General features: G+C 38.2%; 1 protein-coding gene across 3 annotated transcripts in view; it reads right to left on the reverse strand.

The window, feature by feature from the left end:
* PTPRO (protein tyrosine phosphatase receptor type O) overlaps nt 1-26,567 on the reverse strand; it is a 233,999-nt gene that overhangs the window by 103,829 nt on the left and 103,603 nt on the right. For all 3 annotated transcript variants that reach the window (XM_082421927.1, XM_082421929.1, XM_082421928.1), the window contains exon 2: nt 8,431-8,704. In XM_082421927.1, the coding sequence (XP_082278053.1) occupies nt 8,431-8,704 (274 nt within the window). The remainder of the gene's footprint in view (nt 1-8,430; nt 8,705-26,567) is intronic.

A 26,567-nucleotide genomic window follows, 5' to 3' on the forward strand; every position in this document is an offset into this window, starting at 1 on the left:
TCTTTTCACTTTTTGGTGGGAGCACAGAGTGTATGACAAAGCAGGACTTTACTGCATTACTTTTACTAAAAATCCTACCATGAAGTTCCCATTTTTTCTTTTAATAAAAAACTTTAAAATGACATTTAATATCACTATTATTTCCTCATTAGGCGTTCCATGTAATAAAAACTGATGTTCAAATTGAAGAATATTTTTTGTTCCTTCATTACCTTTGAACCATTCATACAGATCATAAATGGGAAGATTTTTAAAGTTCTGGATGTGGCTATCTTAAAAGATGAAAAAACAAAAGCAAATGTGGAGCAAATACTGTTTCGAGAAAGCAGAGGTAGCCTTGTACTTATTAGTATCTGCTAAGTGCTTAGAGGTGCTTCTTTCTGCGATTGCTCTGTTTTGAGGAACTGAAACTAAAAAAGCTGTTGAGTCAGTGATCAGTATCCTTTGCTTTCAATGTGACCAACCTAAGAACATGTGTCTTCTGACATAGCCCTCTTGAGGGAGATGACCATGGGATTAGTCCCTCACTTCTGATGGCAGGAGTAGCGAAAAGGGACAAATCCAGGTCCCAGGCCAGAGCTCTTGTAATCTGTATTGATGATAATTTGAGACCTGACCTGATGGTTCAGCTATATCCAAGCAGGCCACTGAGGTGAGCTGGCTGCAGCAGCCACCCATGGTCCAGGAGGATGGTTACCGTTACACCCACTAACTTAGTTTGAGTCTCCATCATTTCTTTAGTAAGAGAGCAAAATTTGCCACCGCAAAATGTGTCTCTTTGGCATGAGGAGTAACTTAGGCTGAGTATTTTTAAGAAAAAGAAGACTCAGGAAGAACCCTTAATCTTCCCCATAACTGCCTAAAAGAATTTAGACAGAGGGCCTGTTCCTGGAATAGAGCTATCACCAGAGGTATTTGCACAGAAAATGGGCTGGAAGTGGCAGGGGAAACTCAGCAGGGCCTGGAGATCAGAGCCCACTCTGTGTCCCATTGTCTCTGCATGGCCCAGCAAACATTTGTTTACCAAATGTCTACTTTTCCATCTCCAGGTCAATTGCCTTCCTCCCCTTTGTAGTCCCAAACCACCACCCTGACATCCTCTTTTGTCTTTAGCTGAAGATGCTCTTTAAGGTGAAGGTTTCGGCCATTTCGATGAGTTATCAGTTTTCCTGGGTCTCTCCCATGTATACATGTTATTACATTTTAGTTTTGATTTTCTCTTACTAATCTGTCTCACATCAATTTAATTCTTAGGCCAGCCAGAAGAACCTAGAAGGGTAGAGGAAAATGCTTCCTCTATGATACTTTCCTGGAATATTTAAATAGCTTTCTGAATTATTCTTCCTGCCTCCAATCTCATCTTAATTTTTCTTTTTTACTTCTGTTCAAAACTTTTAAGTCTGCAGGCTACTTGATACTCTCACTTTTGTCGGAGTCTCTGACTTACACCTCTCACCTTCACCTCACTGACTTTTCCCCTCCTGATCTCTTTTGGTTCTCTTTTGCTCCCAACCCGTTGAGTAATTTTCTATTTAATGCCAGCGGTATTAATTATACTTATTGATCTTATACCAGGTGCTACACGCTTTGTTAAGGAGTTTATTTAAAAATTTTGTCTTACAAAAAAATTTATATTATTTAATAGCACCCTCTACCAAATCAGTAATCTATAGCCCGCAAACCAAATCTGGCCTGCCACATGTTTTTGTATGATTTATGAGCTAAGAATGGTATTTACAGTTTAAAATGGTTGATAAATATCGACAGAAGAATACTATTTCATGACATATGAAAATTATATGAAATTCAAATTCTGGTGTCTTTAAAGTTTCCTAAGAACACAGCCATGCTTATTTGTTTACATATTATCTATGGCTGCTTTTCTGCAGAAATAGTGGAGTTGAATGATTGCAACATAGATTATATGGTCCACAAAGCATAATATTTACTACCTCCGCCTTTACAGAAAAAGTTTGCTAACTTCTGGAATAGATTATAAATTAGAAAACTAAGAGAATGTAATAATCTGCCAACGTCTACATTATGGTTTCCAGTTTTCTTTGGCTCTAAAGTTCATGCTTTGATCCACTATTCAAAATATCTGTGTGATAATTTGTCCATTCCAATGCAGGATTCAGGATCCTGTGGCTTGCAGTTCTGTTACAAGAAGGAGATTTCCCCAACCAAATCGTATTATGTCATTTCTTTGCATAAGATGTGTCCTCGTTCCTCAACACTTAGAGCTTAAGGTCTAAACTCTTTTGTAAAGTATTCAAGGCTCCTCCCAACTTTTCTAGCCACCTTTCCCTTTATTTCCTGGAATCACAGGTTCTTGCCACCTTCACTCTTGAAGTTCACAGGTGTGCCGTGCTATGCACATATGCCCCCATTCTTTTTACCTATGATTCCCTTTAACTCTGATTGTGACATCTTCCATTCTTTATTCATTTGGCAAGTTTTCACTAATTTTTAAATAATTGTTTCTTCTTCCCAGTGCTCCCTAAGAAGGCTGGGCAGTCTCTTACATAATTCTTTTACGGCACTTATATATTTGTAATGTTTTGTTTGTCTTTTCCACTACTATATACAATCTCTGAGTATGGGTATTTTATTTTTATTTCTCTGCCTCCTAGGACATGGCGTAAAGAATGTAGGTAATACATAAAATAAAAACTCATGCATTATTTTTATTATCGTGGATGAATTTGTATGGAATATTATATTTGTAGAGTGTCTCCATGTGTGTTCTGCAATGTTTACAGCCACTATCTCTAGGACTTTGCAAACACAGGAGACAGTAGTGTGTAAATAGCATTTCCCAAATTTCTAAGCAATTGTTTTCATGTATTATTTTATCTATTGAGAAACTACTCCTTCTCTCTAATGTACACATTATATACTGAAGGTTCTCAATCAATTAAATATAAATCAGAAGTCAGAGCCTAAGGGTTATGAAACCCTTTTGAACTGGCCAAATGACTTGTTTGTGCTGAATTTATTCTTTGCCATGTTCCTCAGCTTTCTCTGAGAGCGCCAGACTCAGAACAACTGTAGAGAAATATCAAAGGACTGCCCCAGGGCCAATTGCTTATTTCATGAAGACAAAGATCTAACACAGAATAAATGACTGTAACAAATGTACTCTTTTATCCTCAACGTGTCAACTCTGGGAGCAGATCCTACAAATGTTTCCTAAACTTCCAAGAAAAGCTTCCCCTTAGAAAGATAAAGATGGCAAAAATACATCATTAACTGATAAATAATGCTAATTTTGGAGCTCAAAAGTAATCTTAGTCATCGTGTATTTTAATACTCTCTTTTTTAAAGAAGGAAGCTGAAACCCATCACCTCAGGCCTAATGTCACAGAAATATTTGTGCATTAACCCCCAGTTTTTATATTCCCAACCTATTATTGCTTTAAAAATCTGGGATGGTGTAATTGAGTATTTAAAAATAGAGTAGAGGGTGAGAGACAAGAAACCATCATTAATCAATTTTTACTCTTTAGGTATCAATGCAAATTTCCTCTTCTGCTTAAGATGTAGAAAACTGCAAGTCAATGCTATTCTCCTGTTAGGGGAAACACTGACTAAAGCCGCCCGCCCTGGCCAGGCACCATAGTAGCCACTTGCATGAGTTACCTTAAACAGGAGGTCCTGGTAGGGAATGTGGAACTAACAAGCTACCACGAACCGGAAGAATTCAGGGAAGGTCAAAAGGAGGGAGGAGATGCCAGTCCATATGTCCTACCAACCTCCCAGAATCCTCCTCGCTGGAACCCATCTTGGCTGAGCGATGCCCGTGCCACCAGGAAGGACCCTGAGTCAGAATGATTGGCCAGAGACAACGGGAAGCTAATCCCATCACCGTAAAACCTGAGACTGCGAGCCACGTGGCAGAGCACTTCTCCTGGGTTCCCTTACCCTTCTACTCTCCACCCAGGTGCGCCTTCCCAATCACGTCTCTTGCTTTGTCAGCACATGTGTTTCCTCGGACAATTCATTTCCTAGTGTTAGACAAGAGCCCACTCTCGGGCCCTGGAAGGGGTCCCCCTTCCTGCAACATCCCAACATCCAACAGCGAGAAGAAAAAGCCAAATAATCCATGAGACACAATTTTTCTTGTGTCTATCAGAGAAATAAGATTGCAAGGCAACCAAATGAACTAAATTCTAAAGACAAGCCCCTCTGAGGAGAAAAGGGACACATTAACTGTTTTACCTTTAGTAGGGCGTGGCAGAAAGAAGGGGCGCCATTCAAGCAGGAAAGAAGAAAGCAACTAAAATTTTCCTGATCCAGAAAGGTGAAGTGTGTTCTAAATAACAGTTTAGGCTGCTCTGTCCAAGAAGGTAGCTACCAACCACCTGTGGCTATTTAAATTAAACTTAGAATGAATCAAAATTAAATCAAATTAAAAATGAGGGGCTACTGTACTGGAAAATGCAGATATAGAACATTTCCATCAGACAAAAGTTCTGTCCAAAAGTATAGGACAGAGCTGGTTTAAAATGAGTGGGGCTCCCAGGTACAAGCGGAGCCCACTTCTCTCTAGCCCTTTACATGGGCCTCCATCAGGTGCTCAGGAGAAATACTGATGGCAAGAGAGCCACCCACCTACCCTCCAGGGCACAGGGATGCAAGTGACAATTAGCACCATTAAGAGATCAAGGAGAAAACTTAATTCCCTGGACTTTTTAAAAAATACAAAGCAAAACACTTAATGCCTTGGAGAGAGGTAGAAGTTCTTTCCCTCTCAGTTCTCTGGCAAAGATCTTCCTCCTTCTGGGGGACAGGTAGAAGTAAAAGTTGTATATTCCTGAGTCAAGGGCAGAAACAGCCTTGGACCCATGATCTTCATGCACTGATAGAAGGTAGAGTTCTGCTACTATGTGGAAGGGGCAGGAGACTCTCCAGCCCAAGACCATCTACAGATTTAAGGTAGCCTTTGTCTGTGAGTGTATAGCGAGGGGTAGGAATGCTGCGAATGCCCCACTTAGCATCACAACGTCTGCCTAAGCCTGAGGCTGCACCAGGAGAACCAAGATCCTCCTGCATTGCCCCAAAAGTTAGCACTAGTAAAAAGTCCATTGGTAAGGGAGAGGCAAAATCATGGATCCCTTCTGTGGTGCGTGTGTTCAGGAATTGCTGAACATTGAGGGTAGAACTGGAACACTGAGAAATACCTTCTGTCACTGCTGGCAACCTACCATTGACCAGAAGAATTTAAAGTCTGTGATGAACTGAAGGTTAATAGTACTTTAAACTGAGCTCAGCTATTGACTAGAGTGACTCAACTCCTCACACGAACAGCCTAGCAATATGGAAGATTTAAGTTAAATTCAACAATATACTTAATTGCATTAAATATAAATGATCTAAGCTTGTACTGTTTAAATTGGTATCCACTAGCCACATATGGCTATTGAGCACTTAAAGTAAGGCTAGTGCCACTGAGAAACTGAATTTTAAAGTTTATTTATTTTAATTATATTTAAGAGTAAAAAATGTGTAAATTTTTATATCCTGATTATATACTTGAGAAATAAAATATTGCCTGCCTTATCAGTAAACAAAGGATGTCACAGTCATCAGCGATTGCAGCCACTGCCAAAGGTGAGCTGGTGAGCCCTGAGGGAACTCAGGAAGGAAACAAAGAATGTCTGTCATCTAGCAGCCATCAGATTGCAGCCACTCCCGATGGGAAGCCCTGAGGAAACTCAGGATGTGAAAACAGAAGATACAGGCCCCAGATAGCTGAAGTGCGTATCAAAGGAATGATTTCAGTGAGCCCAGACTCTTGCATCTTCCCATACATAGAAAAGCATTAAATTCCTTAACTAGTTTTCTTTTATTAACAATAATCTTTTGTTCCTACTACCTGCCTTTTGTTGCAAAACTCCTATATATCCTAGCTCCCCCCTCACCTCCTTGGAGCAGTTTTCTCAGGGTTAACTTGAGACGCTGCCTCCCGGGCTTGAAGTCCTCAGTAAGTCCACCGAAGAAAACATAACACTCAACTTTTAGGTTGTGCATATTTTTTTTAGTCGACATACTGAAACAATAATATTTTGAATGTAATGGGTTAAGTAAACTATGTTATTAAAATTAATTTCACCTTTTCAGAAAGTTTCTTAATGTGTCTAGCAGAAAATTTAATATTACATATGTGGTTAACATTCTATTTTTATTGGCTAGTGCTAGTCTAAACACTCCAATTAAAAGGCAGAGATTTTCAGATTGGGGAAAAAAGCAAGATCCAACTCTATGCTGTTTACAAGAAACCCATTTACATATAAAAATATAAGTAGGTTAAAATTAAAAAGATGAAACTGGTATACCATGAAGATACTTAACAAAATAAAACTAAAACGTCTATATTAATATCAGCCAAAATAGACCTCAACACAAGGCATATTATTTGGTATAAAGGGTAACATTGTATATAGATAAAAAGGTCAGCTCATCAAAAAGACATGGTAATCCTAAAAGTATTGTATTTGCACCTAACAATGTAACAACAGAACTTCAACTAAAGCATAAACTAAAAGAAGTGAAAGGAGAAATAGACAAATCCAGTCCCTCTGTCAGTCATTGTTAGAACAAATTGACAGCAAATCATTAGGGTATAGAAGACTTGAACAACCAACCTGACCTAATTGACATTTATTGAAACTGCACCCACCAAGTGCTCACAGAAAGCACAACAAGAGAGGCCATATTTGGGGCCATAAGACAAATCTCAACAACTTTCTGGGCATTGAAATTGCACAGAGCATGTTCTCTGATCACAACGACAGTTACCTAGAAATCAATAAGGAGATCTCTGCAAAATAGCCAAAGTTTTGGACATTCAACAACACAATTCCTAACCCATATATCAAAGAAGAAATCACAAAAGAAAATAGAAAACATGTTGAGTAGAACTTACTGCACATGGTAAAATATCAACAAGATATTCCAGAAATCTTTCACCATCTACTTACTTAACACATTTCTTTGTGAACCATTAACTAAAGGGCCGACTCCTCCAGCTTTGATCCAGAGCGGCTGAGCGCCTGCGAATGAGTGTTGGGTCAGCAACAATGACTAGTTTTATTTTGCTCTGTGTCTTAGCCTTTTTTTCCTGGTTCCTTTTCTTGTTACTTGCTCGGCTAAATTGAATTAATATTTACTGATCACCATTTAAGCATAAGGGTCATGCTAGGTCATGCTTATGAAATTAGGAAGATGAGCAAGGCAGAGCTTCTGATTCCAAGTGTTATATTATAGGCATTATATGCCTAGATCTGCTGCCTGGTTTTATTGGCTCCTAATTCGCCATTTCTGGAGCTTAAGACAGCATTTTTCCAGGCAAGTCCTTCCTTTAATTCAGCTCGGTCCTAGATTTGTTCATTATATCGATAAACCTTGAAGGTCTTGGGTCTGTGCCATTCCTAATTTTTAGAACTCAGTACGGATCCTGGAACTCTGCCAAGGGAAACTTTAATTAATTTTTGACAGACATGTTAAAAATATGTCCTCTAGCTTGATTCTGAGTTCTTGTTTCTTGGTGTTTCTCTTTCCTTTTATCCCAACAGAAAATAGCACTATGTCCTTTTCCTTAATTGTGGCCAGAAAGATCACGTATAGATGGCAATTAAAAGATTGCAACCACTGGAGCAAAGAGCATAAAGAACTTTGCTGAGACATTGCATTGCTCTAGTGATAAACTCTACCATCTTACACATAACAGTTTTTCTTCCATACATCAACATATACAGTAGAGCCGAATTTTACTTTGAGATTATGTATTAAAGGCAGAGAGAAAAGTGAAAATCATATGTCTTTAAAACCATTCCTAAAAAATTTCTAATATCAGCATGACCTCTTAAGACATGTGCTACTAAAGGTTAAAATGTCAATGACTTTTTTTTCTTGGCATTTTTCTTGGGCAGTGGAAGCTTAGGCTATTTTGAGGGTGAGGTGAGGAATAGCAACTGATAAGTAACGATATCTTTTACTCTCTCTCAACTAAAACTGTGTAGTTTTGATTTTGAGCCAGCTAAATATTAGTATAAATTCATTGCCTCAAAAAGCAATTTGCTTAATATGAGAATATGTGTTCTAGAAAAAAAACTTAGTTATAATCATACTATTAAATTATATAGCAGCAAATTACATTGTCCAATCATGAATCTAAAATTGTCATTCAATTTCAAAATAGGTTGACTTTTTTTGGTTTAAGCACATTTTGATTAACAAAAGGTTACAGTAAAACGTGATCCAGCTTCAGCAAGAGACTGTATTCTTAAGGTAAAGCAGAATTTTGAATCTTGACACTTGATTTCAAGGCAATTGATCTTGCCATTCTGGGCTCTGTTTTCATGAGAACCCCCAGGGGAATACACCCAACAAAGAGACACAGAGGACAATATTGCACGTGATGCTTACTTGTTAACACAGTGATTGATCTGGATGGCTTGGTAACCACATTTCCATTTACCACTACCAGAGTGATTATATAATACAGTCCGTGATAATTGGCCTTAAAGATAACGGGAGGAGGCAAAGTACTGTTGAATTCCTCAAATTCGAAGAAGTAATTTTTTGATTCACCAGTTATCTTCACCACATACACAGATGATGGACTCATGACATCTGAAGCTTCTAAAGAGACAGCGATGCTATTATCATCTTGGACAGTTACGTGGAATGTTGTAGAATTCTGTTTAAGAAAAGAGAGAAAAAGGAAATGGAGGTCAGATTTCAGATTACTTTGCAATAAAATTATACTGACATAATTTCCCCAAAACTAGTGTTGTGATAAGCATTGCTTTGTGAAATAGAGTTACATAGGTATTTTAGTGTACGAGGAAAAGCAGAAAGAGGGAGATTAACCCTATTGTGGCAATTGATCTTCTCAGGCTTTTTTACTTTTAGCATTCTTCTTGATTGAAAAGCTGCTTCCGGTTCATGGATTGTGCCATGTAATAAACACAAAATAAACATTATGGAAATGCGTAATTATAAATGAATGAAAATCATCTTGGCACTCGACTTCCAGAGAAGTCCTGTGGAAGGACTTTGTTTCACCTATGTTGAATGAGCTGTATGGTTTGAAGAAGCACTATTTTACTTTGGAGGGAGTAGTCCTGCCATAGTCCCAGGAAAATTCTAGAAGAATGTTTCAAGGCAGTTATTTCCTCTCTGACGTCTCACCTGTCAGTTCTGGGCTCTAAAATAGTCAGGGCTGAGAAACCTGTGATAATCCTCGTTAAAGGTTAGGCAGTCCTTAATAAGAGAAACTAAGATGCTCTTTGAGGAAAGGACCAGACTGAGGAGTCGTGGGCGTTGATGGAAAAATCAGCAGTTAGTGGACTGAAAACTTTGCTCCAAGTCTCCAGATAAATGCTCATGAACAGTATTTGAAAAATCATTTGTGTAGTTGGTTTAAATATTCCTTCCTGATTTTTTCCCACACTCCACAGTCAGAATCCGTCCTCTTCTGTTCTCTGGTCTTGACAAGACTCATAGACTTTCTAACATTTGCCAATCTGTTTTTTTTTTTTTTTTTTAAATTAATTAATTAATTATTTATTTTTGCCTGTGTTGGGTCTTCGTTTCTGTGCGAGGGCTTTCTCTAGTGGCGGCGAGCGGGGGCCACTCTTCATCGCGGTGCGCAGGCCTCTCACTATCGCGGCCTCTCTTGTTGCAGAGCACAGGCTCCAGACGCGCAGGCTCAGTAGTTGTGGCTCACGGGCCTAGTTGCTCCGCGGCATGTGGGATCTTCCCAGACCAGGGATCGAACCTGTGTTCCCTGCATTGGCAGGCAGATTCTCAACCACTGCGCCACCAGGGAAGCCCCTGCCGATCTGTTTTTAATTTACCTTCTGGGTATGTAGTGTCCAGGACAAATTATTTCATTGTTCTGAGCCTCAGGTTTCTTTTCTACAAAAGTGGGACAGAAAAATTGCTGAAACTTGTCAAGGACTTACAAGGATCCAGGTACCACACTAGGCAGGCTATAAACACGGTCATCTCATTTAATATTCAGAGTTATCTCACGAGATGGATATTATTATTTCCATCTCAGTTTGTCACTGTGCAAACTGAGAGCCAGAAAGATTAAGTCACTTGCTCCAGGTCACACATGTAGTTTGGACTTTTAACCACCGTACACAAGTACCAAGACTGAACTCCACTGTTGTTCTACATGTCTTTGCCTTCTCCTCTTGACTTATTTTCCTAACATTGAGTCTGACAGACAGGATATAGCTGATAAATGTTTGTTAAATGAATGAAAAAATTGCCGATTGCATTAATTATATGTGAGCATTCTCTTCTTAGGATTAATCTACTTATTGATTTTGGTACCTCACATATTGTCAGCAACCAAATCAAGTGTGCAATACATCAATCCTTTAAAAGATACTGTATAGACCTAAAAACATACTGACTTTTTTTTTCTTCTTATTCCATTTTTTAAGAAATCTGGTTTTTAAAGGTCCTAGTACTTATAAAGACTATCTGGCCATTAAGAGAAGTTTAATTCTATGTTAACATTTAGTAGACTTAATTGTGTTCACGCTATTCCTATTACACTAGACTGTAAGTCCTCTAGGGCAGAGACTGCATCTTATTTCTAGCTGTGTCTCCAGCTCCAGGACCAATGCCTGGCATATGCCAGGTGGTTTTTGATCTGGGCAGGCCTGGGAAGATTTCTGTAACCTGGGATTGTCAGTACAGATTGACTCTTTAAATGTCCTTTATCCACATTTGTCTCTCATCCTCAGATACATGGGCAGACTTCTAAAACAGAGTTCTGTACTTTTGGGACCAAACATAAAATGTGACCCATTCTCCATTGCCAGCGATCGGGTGGAACGTGAGACTAAACCAAGCGTTGAGTATCCAATAGCATTGAAATCTGGTTTTTATTCATTATTGATTATAAAAGTTGATTCACTAACTCAGAAAATAATGTTTACAGACATCAGATACACAACTACTAAGAATTTTTTGCTCTATGTTTTAACAGCCAATAAACTGGAAGTGTTTATGGTAATGAAAAGAGGAAAAGATAAACTCAATTTTGTAAAGTGTGTAAGGAATATATGTCTCATGTGTCATGATGCCTTGTAGACAGTTAAAGCCTCCAGGAAAAGGAACTAATCCTCCAAATGCTAACAACAGCTTTGGGGATGATTGTATCAGCCATTAAAATAAGCATTGGCCCATGTGTTCCCAGGTTGCCAAAAATAAATCAGGGTGGGCTAATCAGATTCAGTCAGTGGGACTAATGAGAATAAGGCAGCAGGCCAAGTGCAATCTAGGCAGTGAGCCTAAAAGAAATGTCATCTATGTTATTTTTTTCTTCTCTGTCCCCTTCACTTCAGCTTTTCCTAGAATCTATATTCAGGAGAAAATTCTGAATGTATGCGGCAGGCATGTCATCCCTGCTGAGAAGCAGAGCAAAAAGGAAGTATTAAAAGTAATCAGAATGGATCTGGTAAACTTAGGCAAGGCCAATGCTGATTTATTTGGTGGATATAAAACTATTTAAAACTTTTTCTTTTTCTTTTTCTGAGACTGGTAAAGGTATTGCTCGACTCTGCAGTAAAAATATTTTCACTGAAATGTCCTTTGTATAACAAAGTTTAATATAGAAATGTCTCTGGTCCAACACCCTCATGTCACACTTGAGAGAACAATGGTGTAAATGCCACACAGCTAATTGATGTCAGAATAAGGTCTAGGATCCACACATTCTGATGCCCCTTGGTATTTCCCTTTCCTGAACTAGAGGTAAGTTGCTTGAGAAGCAAAAGGGGCCTAGGGGTTTGGCTTCAGCAAGGAAGCGGGGGCCCAGGAGCCTGTCACTTGTTCTAAAGCCAGTCCTGGGACAGAAAACCTATTGGAGACAGAATAGGCAGCATTAAAGAGGAGAAAAATGCAGGATGAGTCCCTGGGATGTGGGTCAAGGAAGAGAACTAGCCACAGATACATACTGAATAAATCCCAATTTATAGCTTAAATTGTTTAAGTTGGACTTCCAAAATTTGCAGCCAAAGGTCCTGGTCGATACAAGAAAATTGTTCAGTGTTATAGACATGTAGAGAAGATAGCAATTCATTCTGCTTCTGCAGATGGATATGAGGGAAGGTTTCAGGGTAGAAGGGATGCTTGAAAGATACTCAGGAGTTTCCCAGGGAAACAAAAGTCAGGAAAGTCATCTGGAGAAGTAGGAAGAGACTCCAGTGTGCTCTGGAGTGGGTAGACAGTGCTGGGATACTCAAGAGGAGAGAGCAAATAGCCCAGTGCAAGTTATGCCTTATTAAGGAATCTGGATGGTTTTAGGCCAAAAGAAATCAGGCACTGTTTTAATGCAGGAAAGTGGCATGATTAGACAGATCACAGTTTAGAAAGGCCAATATAGTTAGAAGGATGGGCCTAGTGTAGTTAGGAATTGGCTGACTGAGCCCATCTAAGGTCAGCAGACAGTAAGGAGGATGTTGTAACAGTTCACGTAAGACCTGACCAGAGTTCAAGCAACAGCTGGCTGCACCAGATCTGCCCGTGTGACCTGCCGGTGTGATGTGCTTCTAGAACATTATCAGTGCTTCAGCTGGCAAACCAATCAATGATTAGTATTATTAGAGAGGGCATTTTAGAGGGAACATTTAGAAAATTCTGCTGTGCTAAGGTTACCACATAAGAAGTGATGGGATGCTCAATTCTTTTAAATAGTAATATTAATGGTGTCCGGTGCTTATATAGCACTTACAGCCATAATTCTCTGCAGACGTTATGTAATTCATTCACTTAGCCTCCTGTCCGGCTCCTGGGAAACCTTTTCCAGCAAGACAGTCTGTCCTTTCAGTTCCTTCAGGAAGATTAAAGTCCCAGAGCTGCCCTGATACTTTCTTTCTTTCAGAAACTGTCAGCAGAATTTGGATGTTGATCTCAAAGACTAAGGATGGCCTCCCCCTAATCTCCCATTATTTATTCTATCATTCTTCAGAAAATTTTGAGCAACCAGCATGTATCAGGAATGGTGCAGGACATTGGGGATATATTCTATTTGGGAGTAAAGAGAAAGACAGGCCTTGTGTGACTTTGTCCTTCCTAGAATTGTGTCTGACCAATAATCATAGTAATGATAATGATTTCAATGATGACAATATTATAATAAAGAACATCAACTTACATCGTGCTTATTGCGTGGTGTCAGAAACTGCTCTGAAGCTCATACAGCAGGTTCTTGCAAGCTGCTTGCTGAGTGAATATGCTTACCATCTGCTGTGTACTGCCAGACTTCTTTATGTGGGTCTTAAATGTATCTTCTCAGGTGGAATATGTCAGTTCTCTCTTGGTGCCTGAGTCCACATTCATGCCAACACTGCCTTTCATGTTTTACATGCTCAGATACATCTAGTTCTGTCTTTTATGATTTCATGAGACAGAGCCTTCATCTCTTTTGCCTCTTACTTGGTAAAGGGGTCCAAAACTCAAATGTCAGGCAGGTAATATAAATGTGTGAACGAGTCAAGTATAAGAGGATTGAATGATGGATTAGTTAGCAAATGGGAGGATACAGGCATTGTCTAAAAGCATCATTAAAATCTGGCCAAAGAAAACACATTTGTTTGTCTCTAGGCAAACATAAAATAAAGGGTATACTGGATTTTGGAACTGTGAATAAAGACGTACCTTCTAGGATAATGTAATATCATGGAAGTCAATGGAATACGGTTTCAAGAAGAAAGTGGGGGTCAGTGGTGTCACATGTCGCTAAGAAATGAAGGGCAAGGATTGAAGAAAAGCCGTTAGACTTGGTCATCAAGAAGTTAATAAACATCTTTAAGAGCACGTCCTTTACTAGTAGAAAGTAATGAGAGCACAGGGCAACTTTTAAGGAGTTAAAGAGTAAGACAAGCTACATACCCGTAGGGTGGTTCAAATTAAAAAGACAACAAATACAAAGTATTGACAACAATTTAGAGCAAGTGGAAATTTCATTCACTGCTGGTGGTAGTGTAAATTAGGTTAAGCATTTTGGAAAACTGGCAATATCTACTAAAGCTGAATATTTACCTAACACATGATCCAGCAATTCTAGTTCTAGATATAGGCTCAGCAGAAATGAATGTGTATGTGCTCCAAAAAACATGTCCAAGAATGTTCATATTAGCTTTGTTTTGGGGTCATAATAGATTCATGGGCATTGATTATATTCTAAATAGTTTAATTACAAATAAATAAAAGGTGCCATACCAAAAAAAAAAAAAAAAAGAAAGAAAACACATTGGCAGGCCAGTCTCAGCCTGTAGGTTACTGGGTTACAACCCTTGAATTTGTTGCATTTGCCATGTCCTTGATTAAATAGATTATCTTTGCACCTTCAGCTTTCACTCTTACTCTGCTCTGCCCAACCAGAGTGCAGAATGATAAGTCAATTTTTACCCATTAAGCATTAATTTAAAATAAATACTAATAATATTTCCTTAGCAAGTTGCCATGTGTGTGCATAAGTGTGTGTAAAATAGCATTTTATTATATATACTAATGCAGTAATTATTTCCTGACTGTCAATATGGACCTGGGGTAGAAGCTCTGTGGAGCTCTTAATTTTGGAGATCAAAGAAAACATGCTGAGGAGATATGCCAAGATTTTATGTGATATGTAGGATAATAACAATAGTCACATATCACATTTTATATTTTATAAAATGTTTTAAAATACATTTTTTCATTTCATCCTCAGAACCTCTCATTAAGTTATTATCTCACTTCACAGATGAAAACACTGAGGCACAAAGGTAGCCCAAATGCTACCTTTCATACCTGTCCTTAATTGGTGGTGAACTCTCTCAGCACAAACTATGACTTATTCCTCTAGATTATGCTTGAGAGATGCTCAGAAAGTGTGATATCATGAAAAAAAGCAGTTTTGGAGATAAAAAGAAATTTTGTAGGTAGGCCAACGTGGGTTCAAATCTCACTTGAGTGATAGTCTCTCATTTTAATTCTTTGAGCCTCCTTTGCTTCAGGTAAATTATGGAAAAGCTAAAACCTATTATGACCAGGTTTTGGCGGGGCGGGGGGGGAAGTGAGATTATATGTGTACATTACCCAGTTGAATATGTGATATTTAGTAGAGCCTCCAAAAACGATAGCTAATTATTGCTACAGTATTTATGACCTATTTTTCTCCTTGATTCTCTTTGGGACATGTAAATTTTAGAAGATGTATCATTTTAGGACACTAACACCATGGTTCATAAATGGTTCCATAACCACTCTGACTTTCAGTCTACTTATTCAATAATCAATATTACCCTTTTTTGCGGCATCATGAAAGAGTTTCTTTTTCTATTATTACACCTGTGTGAGACAGCCTGAGCTAACCTGTTTGACTGAAGGTTATCGTGGGAACAGTTTCTAGGACCTACTGTGGTGACGAGTTTAGAGACCTGTGAAGCTGCCTGGTTGATGATTGACTTGGGAGGAGGTGGGTCCACCTTCCAGGAAGCCATCACATACATCTGTCCTTGACAGTCCAATGATCAGGCAAGTTCTGAAAATGTGTGACATTCTTCTGGCTTAATATGTTTTGAAAAATAGGGGTCTCTGACAGGTCAATTCTGTGAAACAAGTGTTATTTTCAATAACAAGTGTTATTTCAACATGAAGCACTGACAAACATTATTTTGCCTGAATTTTAAAATTCTCTACCTTGCTTCTCTATCCCTAACAGTATTTATAGTTTTTAAGTGGTTTTACCTTAGAAAGATGCTTGTAAAAATGTAGCTGTCCCACTTATAGAAAGATAATGTGAAAGATAATGGCGCTAATCAGTTATTTTAGAATTAATGAGTTCAGTTGAATTTCCCCACAGGCATGAAGTGTCTCTCCAACTGTGACACCAGTTAATTAAATCCTGAGGATAGTTAACAAAGAGTGGCTTCTGCTTACGAAACACATAGTTCACAGCATATTTAGGTGCGATCCTTGTGACCTTTTGTAAGCACTGCCCTCTATCTTCCCTCCTCCTTGAGTTAGCATTGTCAACAACAGAACTTTCAGACCTTTAAAGCAAATTGTTTCCTGTTTCCTGTGTCCTCCACCATCACTGGGATTTTATGATTTTCCTGGAGGACTGATCCCTCCATGCTGGATAAATTAAAGCCCAGAAGTCAAGGGAGATGAAGTGCTGTACTTTACACACATGCTTTGCTCAATATGTACTTTCATGTAGTTTTAAAAAAATTGGTGGCACAGTGGTTAAGAATCCACCTGGCAATGCAGGGGCACGGGTTCGAGCCCTGGTCCGGGAAGATTCCCACGTGCCACAGAGCAAATAAGCCCATGCGCCACAACTACTGAAGCCCACGTGCCACAACTACTGAAGCCCGTGTGCCTAGAGCCCGTGCTCTGCAACAAGAGAAGCCACCGCAATGAGAATCCCGCGCACCACAAGGAAGAGTAGCCCCCGCTTGCCGCAACTAGAGAAAGCCTGCGCTCAGCAACGAAGACCCAACGCAGCCAAAAATAAATAAATTAAATAAATAAATTTTTTAAAAAATTGAGTGCCTGCTGTATGCTTGGGGCTGAAGATATGATGGTGAAGAAAAGAAATTTGGTCCTGGTTCCAGTGGTGTTTGGAGTCTACAACAGGAGAGACGAAATATACCATTTTAAATAATTACAAGTGGAAGAGGCATTGTAAAGAAGTGAATGATGATAAAAGAGGACCTAGCAACAGGATCTAACCTAGAGTAAGTAAGAGTCTATACAGGTAAGTACAGGCTACAGTAAGAGTTGGCCTGCTGAAGATTTAGAGAAAAAATATGATCTGTGAAGATCAGTGTATATGAAGATTTGGGGGCTGGAGAAAGCACAATGTATTTGAGAAACCAGAATAACATCAGAATGGTCAATAGTGGAAACTAGATCATAGGATACTTTCTAAGTCCTTCTAAAAAAGTTGAGGCTTATTGCTCAAGGCAATGGGAAGCCACTTCCAGGTTATTAAGCAGGGGAGTGAAACAGTTAGATTTGCATTCTGCAATAGAAGCAAAACATTTATTATGTTAACCGCTGGCCCCCAAATTCCTATTAGGGGAACTTTTAATGAAAAAATACTTGATAACGAACCACTTGGGATAGAAGGACACACTCTAAAGGTATGAGCAGAGGAATCTAGGCAAACGAACAAAAACAAACAACAAAAGACAGTCAAACTAGTATTCAAGTTACAAAGAAAAGAATGGCCTTATTCCAGAAAGTGAGGGAGAGAGATAAGAGAGGAGGGGCTGGAAAAAAAAAACATGGAGAGAAGAGCCAGCATGATGGTGTGATATTGGGATACAGGAGGGGCAATCAGCCAACAGAAATATCCAGATCATGAGGAGGTCAGAGAGCATTTTAAAACTGGGAAAGCCTAATGTTTCAGTTGAAGTTAGCATTTTGAATACTAAACATTTCTCCATCTCCCCAAACCCCAATCTTTACTAATGTTTGTGACATTCACACGTGTTTTGTGTGAGTGGCTCATTAGTGTGACTTGACGAAGGGGCTGAGTTTCACATGCATGTGTTAGGACACAGAAATGGTCACCATAGAAGTTGGTGGATGCCTGAGGGAAGAGGAAATCGTGCGAATGAAAGCCTCCTCCAAATTGACAAAAATCCCGAGGGGATTTGAACACTGGAAATGGGAAAGGATTGAAAGCCAATTTCCTTTAAGTCTCAGGGTGGGTAGGAGGATACTTCTGGTTACACTACAGAGAGCTGGTTTGTAAGGACAGGCAGATGTAGGGTGTGATGGTAGTATTCTAGGAGAGGAATGATGGCAGCTAGGAACAGCATGATGTCAAGAGAAATGTAGAACTTTTGTTCTACAAAAGTAGAGCAAAAATAGAAATGCAGAACTTAGTGACTTGAAATTTGATTAGTTGTGGGTTGCTTGGGGGGTTGATTTTACACACAAACTCACACATTATCAGGATCATATATGAAAATGACTGCAGGCAAGCAGAGATTAGCAGGGTGGGAAGAAGGTGATGTGTGTAATTAGTTCAGTTCAGTTTGATACACAACGAGTATAAGATGCATGTGGGATATCCAAGTGCAAATGCCAAGTGGGTGATGAGCTATAGGTATCCAGAATTCAGAAGAGAGGTCTGGATCTAATACTTGGAAGAGATCGCAGAAGAGATGGTAGCTGAAGCCCTGGGAATCGAGGAGATACGGCAGCATGGTAACACAACTACTACTATTAACAGCGCTTACTTTTATTAAGAATCTACTTCGTGTTAAGAACTTTTTAGGCATTACTTTGCTTAATCCTCTGAACAACCCTCTAACATGGATATTATTATTTGCATTTTCCCAGTTTGTAATTGAGCCTCAGAAAGCTTCAGTAACACGCCTAAGGTCACATGCTTTTACATGGTGGGCATGAGAGTTAAATCCATGTTTCTCTGATTTCAAAGTCTGTGCAATAACCATGACACTCCACTTCAAGTTTGTGCCACAGACTGTCTTTTACTTCATTCCTCTGCAACCGTGTGGCATGAATATCACTTCAAGATCACTCATCTTTATTACATGGCGTGGGCGGTTACAGGACATTCAGGTGTAGTGGAAAGAATAGTGACTTAAATAGAGCTCAACATGAATACCAGTTCCATTACATATGGACTACCCCGTAGAGACCTCGGGGAACCTTAGTTTCCTTGTCTAGAAAATGGGAAAAGAATACCTATCTTACAATGTTGTTGTGGTTAAAATGAAAAAAATGGAATTAAGATTCTTGCCATATTTTATGTCTTGCACATATTAAGTGCTTAATTTTGATGGTTTAAAAAATGGCAGTTACACTTAATGAATCTGGCTAAGGAAGCTCTTGTTAGCTGCATTGCAAAGCTTTCTGACTATCATCAGAAACTGAATAGATAATGAAAGAAATTTAAGTTTTCACTTGTGTAAGAACCCTCAACATCATAATAAAACTCTAAAATGATAATCATGCAATTTTTCAACGTGTATTTTTCAGGAACAGTGGTAGCTCAGATTTGCTGTTACTTGAACTAGTTATAGATATAATTCAATTAGAAATATTATTTTTTCTTGTCCTAGTAAAATAGCTTCTAAACAAGCCTAACTCTCTCCTATTTCTCCTTTCTTCAAAATACCGAATTATTAAGAGTAAGAGAATTACAAAATTACAGTCTTGAAAAAACAATAGGATTATGAAAACAGAATTATGAAGAGTAAGGAGCATATAATTTAGGGTAAAAATTTGTCTTATTAGATTGTTGAACAAAGGCAAATTATATAGCCTCTCTGAGACAGTTGTCTCATCTGTAAAATGGGGTTACTACTTCCTTTAACTATACTTTTGTGATGATCATATTGGATAATATTTGTAAATTACCTGGCATAGCCGAGTGCATTCTAAATGCCCAATAAACAGCACAGTTCTGGTCATGTGAATGTTCTGGGTTTAAAACCTTGGGGAAAAATATCACTTAGCTTATTATTCACTAGCCAATAAAAACCAGATTCTTTAGCGTGAACCTTAAAGCCTTTCACAATCTGTCCCTAATTTACCATCTCATCTGATCTGTCACTATTTCTCTGTCAAGAACTCCGTGAACCTCACAGGCTAGTCAAACTCCCCATTCCATTTGCCCAGGGGCTTTCTTGCCTCTGTTGTCCTATTGATGTATTCCTTCTGCCTGAAATATCCCTTCCCTCACTTCGAATATCCAATTCTGACACTCTGTCTCTATCAAATACCACCTTCTTCGAGACATCTTTGTGACCACCTCAGACAGAATCAGTCTCTTCCTGTAATCCACAGCCCTCTGTCTAAATCTCTCCCAGAACACATCACTCTGTAAGTGGGATCATACGAATCTAGTAACAGGCAGATTGCCCTTACAGTAGGAAGTGGAAATAATTTCAAAAGGCTCTTTTACCAAGATCCTGCTCTCCTCTCTTTAAGTATTCATAACATCTACTTAAACCATTTGAGGTTAACATTTTACATATTCATCTTCATTTCACAATGTTAACTTTAAATTGTCACCATTTCTTACTTTCCACTGCATGAATAATGTTCAGCCAGCGCTGATGCTATTTTGAATTACAAGAAGGCTGGAACAACAATCTGATATTTATGTTTTATAAATGAAGCTCAAAAATATCTTTGTCTTTGGGAACAGCTGTAAAAAGACAGTACGCAATTTACTGCACCAAATGAAAGGATTCCATTCTTTGGGAAAGGATGGCATTTCTATAAATCATGCTGTGGTATTTGGTGAGGAAATATCATTACTTTTACTTGACATACTGAACTTGTTGTTAATTGGCATTTCATCATTAAATAGTTTCTTATTGCCCTGTACAAGATGTAATTTAAAAGGTAAAAAACAGAAATGCTTGAAATAATTTTAAAAGGTGGTTTTTACCATTAGAACATTTTGATGGTACAGAATCTAATGGTAAACGTGAATTTTTTTCATTGGATTCTGTACAGAAATGTTTAAGCCTCTTTCTGTATCTTTTCTTACTATTTTAGTTTCTGTTCTTAAAGGCAGCAGCTGTTATCGGTGGCCCGATACAAGTACCTCACGCCAATTTGCATTAATCTACACAATTTATGTTAAACAAAAGATCTTTAGTTACATAGCTTTTATTTGATTCATAATAAAGTCTTAATAAAGTCGTAGCATGCAATACTTTTACCAGGCCATGGCTGAATGTGAGATCCATATGATTTTTTAAAAAATTAGTATCATGTGCTTTAAGTTCTGAAACACACGTTTCCTTTCTTGAATACCCTGAAATATAATACTTAAAATCAATATTAATTTTCCATTTGCTAACTACTCTATTTCTATTTCCTCCTTCTTGAATAATATTCCACTTCTCCTTTCTTCTCTATCTCTTTTTTTTCCCATTTTTTTCTCCCTTCATATTACTGCTCATGGTCTGTCTTGTGCTGTGTTTGGTTAGTTCTGTGTATAAATTTCCTGTAGATTTTAACCTCCTAAAGACAGAGAATCAGACCTCACTTATTATCTATCACAGAATCTAACAGAGTACTTTGCTATTTGGAACTTAATAAATATTTATAAACTGAAATCCATCCATTTATCCATTCATCCACCTATCTTATTTTTACTGAGCCTTTAACAACATATTCTTACTGTGTCTCTTCAGCCTATTCTTATGTGTCAGGGTATTTCTTATTACAGCTCAGTTTCTGTATTATTATGGCAAAGTCATATTACTGTATTTTAGAAATAAAAGAATACTTGGCCAAACTAAGAAAGATATTAAGGAGAGAGGCAAGGAGGTAAGTGGTGAGAAAGCAGGAATTAGACACAGAGGTAAGACTAAACGAATATAAAGAAAGAATGGGTGAGAGATAATGAAGAAAAGGTGTGAACTGGGAATAAGTAATAATGAACAATAACACAGTGGCAGAATAAGACTGACATTTTGTATCTTTGCTGGTCATGACTCTATCTGTGTTATTATTTAATATCTGATAGAGAAAAAAATCAAACTAAATTTTGATTAATATCTCAATTGTTTCCTTATCTACCTTCCACTTGGTTCTTTTTCTCCTATGACTGTGTTATAATTTGTTTCTGACTTACAGATAATATATACTTAAAGACTCATGGATGCACCATTAATAAATCATATGTTGCTATGGAAACTAATACAGATTTAATCATCTAACTGCCCATGCGGAGGCCGTCCATCCACTTGGCTAAGATGGTGCCACAGAGATTCAAATATTGGATGGGAGATTGGACTTCAGGACCCCTTTCAATTCATAACTTCAAAGAGTTATGAATTAATAAAAGCTGAACCTATGAGTAATTTCTAAGAATATTAAGAGATGCATGCCAGATTTCCTTTTAGGTCATAAGTATCCAGGATCTGTTTTCTTCAAAATGATAATTTCTCTCAAGCCTTTTCCATTAGCTTAAGCTTCAAGGGAACAAATCATGGAACATTTACTGGAAGAATTTAATAATGCTTTGTGATAATTCAATACTGTGTTTTCCAAATACATTGCTGCATAATTTACAATGAATATGATTAATTATATATATTTAGTACATAACAGTATGATTTTCTGTTTCATTGGAATAAGGAAAACCACTAACTTGATGCATTTATTTAGGTGAATGCATCTACTTCTTTGTGTATTCCCTTTAGCATTCAAAGTGAAAAAGAGATTTTTACTTATCAGGTAATTACAATTAAGCCTGTACTAACTGCTATAATTAAAGAGAGAAAAGAATAGTAACAATAGTAATAACTAGCATATATTAAATACCTAATATATGCCAGGGTTTGTTCTAGGTGTTGTTAGATTAATTATGCCTAATCCTTAAAGCAATATTTAGAGTTTACTATTATTAGTTTATCAATAACTAGGAAGCAGAGGATGGAATTCAAAGAATAATTTGTAATGCTTGCTTGGTGTTGGTTACAAGAGCACGATTATGAGCAAGAGAGACTTGTTCAGCCCTCACAAAGATTAATTCTAAATGAGCAGTAACAGTAAGAAGCATCAAATATTATGATGAGATGCACAATGTACTCTGATAGCAAGAACACCTTACCTAGTGATGATGAAGTTGATGCTTGAAAGATTATCAGGACTCAGTGGTCAACAGGCTGGAGTGTCGGGGACGTTTCAGGCAAGAGGGGCTGGGAACAGCAGTGTGTTTAGGGACAGAGAACAGCACAGCATCTTCAAGGAACAGGAAGGGACTTGCAGGTCATGTTCAGGTGTTTGGGACCGTTGAAGTCTTCTAAGCATCAGAAGGCCATGATTGGATTTTCTTTTGAGAGCAAAAGAGCTAGCAGTGGTATGGAGCTCGGATGGGGAGAGGGCAAAATGAAGCAAGAGATCAATTAGAAGGCTGTGGCAACAAGCAAGACTTATCTGGACTTGGCAGTGGAGAAAGAGACGAGGGTGGCAATGAGAAATCTATTAAGGAAGTATGAGTAAAGTCCCAACAAGCTGTCGGAGTACGAAGGAGGCTTGGAGATTATGTTGTCCAAACTCCTTAATACAGATGAGGAAACCCAAGGCCGGGAAGTGGGAAGGGGTCTGCCTAGGGGTAACTGCCTCGTTAGAGGAAGACTCCTATTGAATGCAGATCTTCTTGAACCCACTCCAGTGATATTTCCATGATGATATTTTGTCCTCCCAAACCTACCAAATCAATTAATTTTTTTCCCATTTCTGCCATAAGAAATAAAGCTTACTTAAGTGGACTTTCTGTAGAGATACAAGGCAAATTTGGCTCTTAGATGAGTGAGCAGAGTGGAGGCAATTGTTGTATACAAGTGATTACTTTCCAAGGGGAAATGGAGACTGCCTGCAGAGTTTATCATTTTTTGATAACAAACGAACAAATTAAAAACAAAAAATTGAGAATTTTTTCACTGCATTTAGTCACAAACATACCAAAAATTATTATATCGTAAGAGAAATAGCTTCAATGAATATAGTGCTTTGGTAGAACTTCTCAAAATTAAAAGGCAGAGGAATTCAGGTGGTCTGGGATGGACCCCAAGAGTCTGCATTTCTAATAAGCTCCCAGGTGGTACTAATGCTCTTGGTTCATACAACACACTTTGAGCAGCAAAGCCTTACTTTTCAAAGGTTTTACTCGCAGGTTGCAGGCATGAATGGTTAATCAACAAGGTCCCGAGCCATCTAGGATAAGCCAAGAGTCTAAGCAGGTCAGTCCCTCTAACCAGGAGGCATTTGCAGTGTGAAAACAGGTGACCCAATGGACAAGATAATTTGCTGATAAACCATTGTGAAGCCGTCTTCAGAAGAGGTGGCTTTTACCACTGGGGTAACACAAAGATGAGGCTCAGAGGCTTTAAATGAAGCAGGAAAAGCACTAGCCATACGCTACCACAGTTGACACATCTGCTTGACGCCCTGGGTGTCCCCCTGGGCGCACTGAGCTCCGCATTAGGTACCTGAGTTGAAATCCTGTTACTTAGCTTTACGATCTAGGTTAACCTACTAAAGATTACGGGCCTTGGTTTCACTCAATTTTATTTTTAAGCTTCAGTTTTTGTCAACTTCATGTTTAGAATAATTCAGAGATGATAATGACATAATACACCTGGAAACTGTATGTTACACAGTAGGTGTTCAACTGAATTGGAGGAATGTGTGTTTGAAAATTGTGTGGGTGAATCTTTCAAGCCTTGGATCTAAATATTCTTTTTCTCACCCCAGGTCTGCAAAATTCATGAAGCAACTTCCATATCAGGCAGTTAAATGTGATCCTTTTCGCATGGAAATGGTCTATGAAAGAGTTAGAAAAGAGTGTTGCATCTGTATATTTCCGGGTTTGCACGGGTTGTGTCACATCAGATTTAAATCTAGAAAGAGCGGCAGGTAGAGGTGATGAACTCCATGTAGCAAAGGCGGAAAGCTTGGACTTTAAGAATGAAATTGAACAATTATAGACAAAAAGACAAAATTTGTGCACTTGATATAACATCAAGTTTTCTGTAAAGCAGTCACATCATTATGGCCAAATAATCACAGGATGAAACTGAGATGGCAAAGGCAGGAGGGAATCTTAATTACCTTGGGGGAAAAGCTCAGCTACTTCTGGCTGAGGGTTTCCAACACCCAGGAGAGAAAAAACTAGTAAATAAACTACAGTATAAAACTCCTGCATTGTCAGGGGTGCTGCTTAGTAATTCACTGTAATTCAATATGTAATCAGAGGAAATTTCCTGAATGCAGAATACTGTCATGCAGCATTGCTCAGAGAATTTGCAAATACAGCAGGGGACTTAAGACATGGACACAGATATACAACATTTGGAAGAAGACATGATCAATAAGAGCGGGGAACAAAATGAGAGATAATATTCAGCTGGGGCAATCAAAGAATGTTTCCCATAGGAAGTGGTTATTTCCTTGAATCATAAGTCATTAAATTCAAAATTTAAAGGGATCTTGGAAATAATGAGTCTGATCCCTTGGGCTAGTGAAAATGGTGAGGAAAATTTATTAGAGGTAGACAGTATCAAGTACAGAACCCGATTAAGTTCAAAAGTTTTACTCAGTGGTAGCACGTGGCACATGAGGAGAAGCAATGAGAGACAAGGAAGAAGGCTAGATTAAAGCAAATGAAGAAAAGTCTTGAATGCCAGGCTAAGAATTTGAACATTGTGAGCAGGAAACCATTCAACAAGTGTTTTATAGAACTACTGTATAAGGCCCTCCTATAAGCCCAGACAGGCTATGTCAATTCCCTATTCCTTGCCATCCTTTCTTTATAATCAGTGCATTTTGCTAGACAGGGGAAAATAGAATAGGCAAAACTATAACCCTGGATGGATTCTTTTAAATAAGATTCCATATTACTCAGCTATAAAAAAAAAAATGAAATGATGCCATTTGCAGCTGCATGGATGGACCTAGAGATTATCATAGTAAGTAAGTCAGAAAGAGAAAGACAAATACCATATGATATCACTTACATATGGAATCTAAAATATGACACAGATGAAATTACGAAACAGAAACAGACTCACAGACATAGAGAACAGACTTGTGATTGCCAAGGGGAAGGAAGGGGGGGCGGCAGAGGGTTGGATTGGGAGTTTGGGATTAGCAGATGCAAACTATTATATATAGGATGGATAAACAACAAGGTCCTACTGTATAGCACAGGGAACTATATTCAATATCCTGTAATAAATCATAATGGAAAAGAACACGAAAAAGAATACATATGTATGTATAACTGAATCACTTTGCTGTACAGCAGAAATTAACACAACATTGTATATCAACTATACTTCAATTAAAAAAAATAAGATTCCATAAGGAAAATTCCTAGTATTAGAAAAAACATCCTTCTTTAAACATGAGCTATAACCAATTTACATTGGGATGTACTAAGCAGAGGAAGTACATGTGTATGTAATGCTTGGCATTTCATTATCTTATAGGCTAAAGAAACGAGCTATACATCATATGTTTCTGAGTAGTTCCACATTGCTATAATATTGCTGCAGATTTGTGACTCTATTGTTATAGTCACCACAAGTAAACACAATTTAGAATTTTTGAAAACTGAAATCACGATCTCAACGACAACAGAAGTAATGTTTACTCAACTGGAATTATACTTCAAAATGAAATAAATATTTCCTGAGAAGACTGATATGAAATCCACAATTTCTCTTTTATCAATGGCAATCCTTTTGAAATGAGCATGACATAAGACACTGAATCCTTAGTTTCAAAAGAACCAGCCATCCAGCATACCTATATTGTTCTTTTTTGTTTGAAGAGAGTAAGATGCAACCCACTTATGTTGCCAGCAATTTAGCTCTCAAAAACTGCATCCTGGATCCTTTTTTTGTGTGTGGCAAATAACAGTTACGAGGCATAGGTTTGTGGCTAATTCAAGAATCAACTTTTGGATGCATCCATCAGGAATTCTACCAGGAATTCATTAGCTGGCTCTAAGTTTAGTAATTCTTTCCTCACGGAGT

The sequence above is a fragment of the Balaenoptera physalus genome, assembly GCF_965194825.1.
Source record: "Balaenoptera physalus genome assembly, chromosome: 13".
NCBI lineage: Eukaryota > Metazoa > Chordata > Mammalia > Artiodactyla > Balaenopteridae > Balaenoptera > Balaenoptera physalus.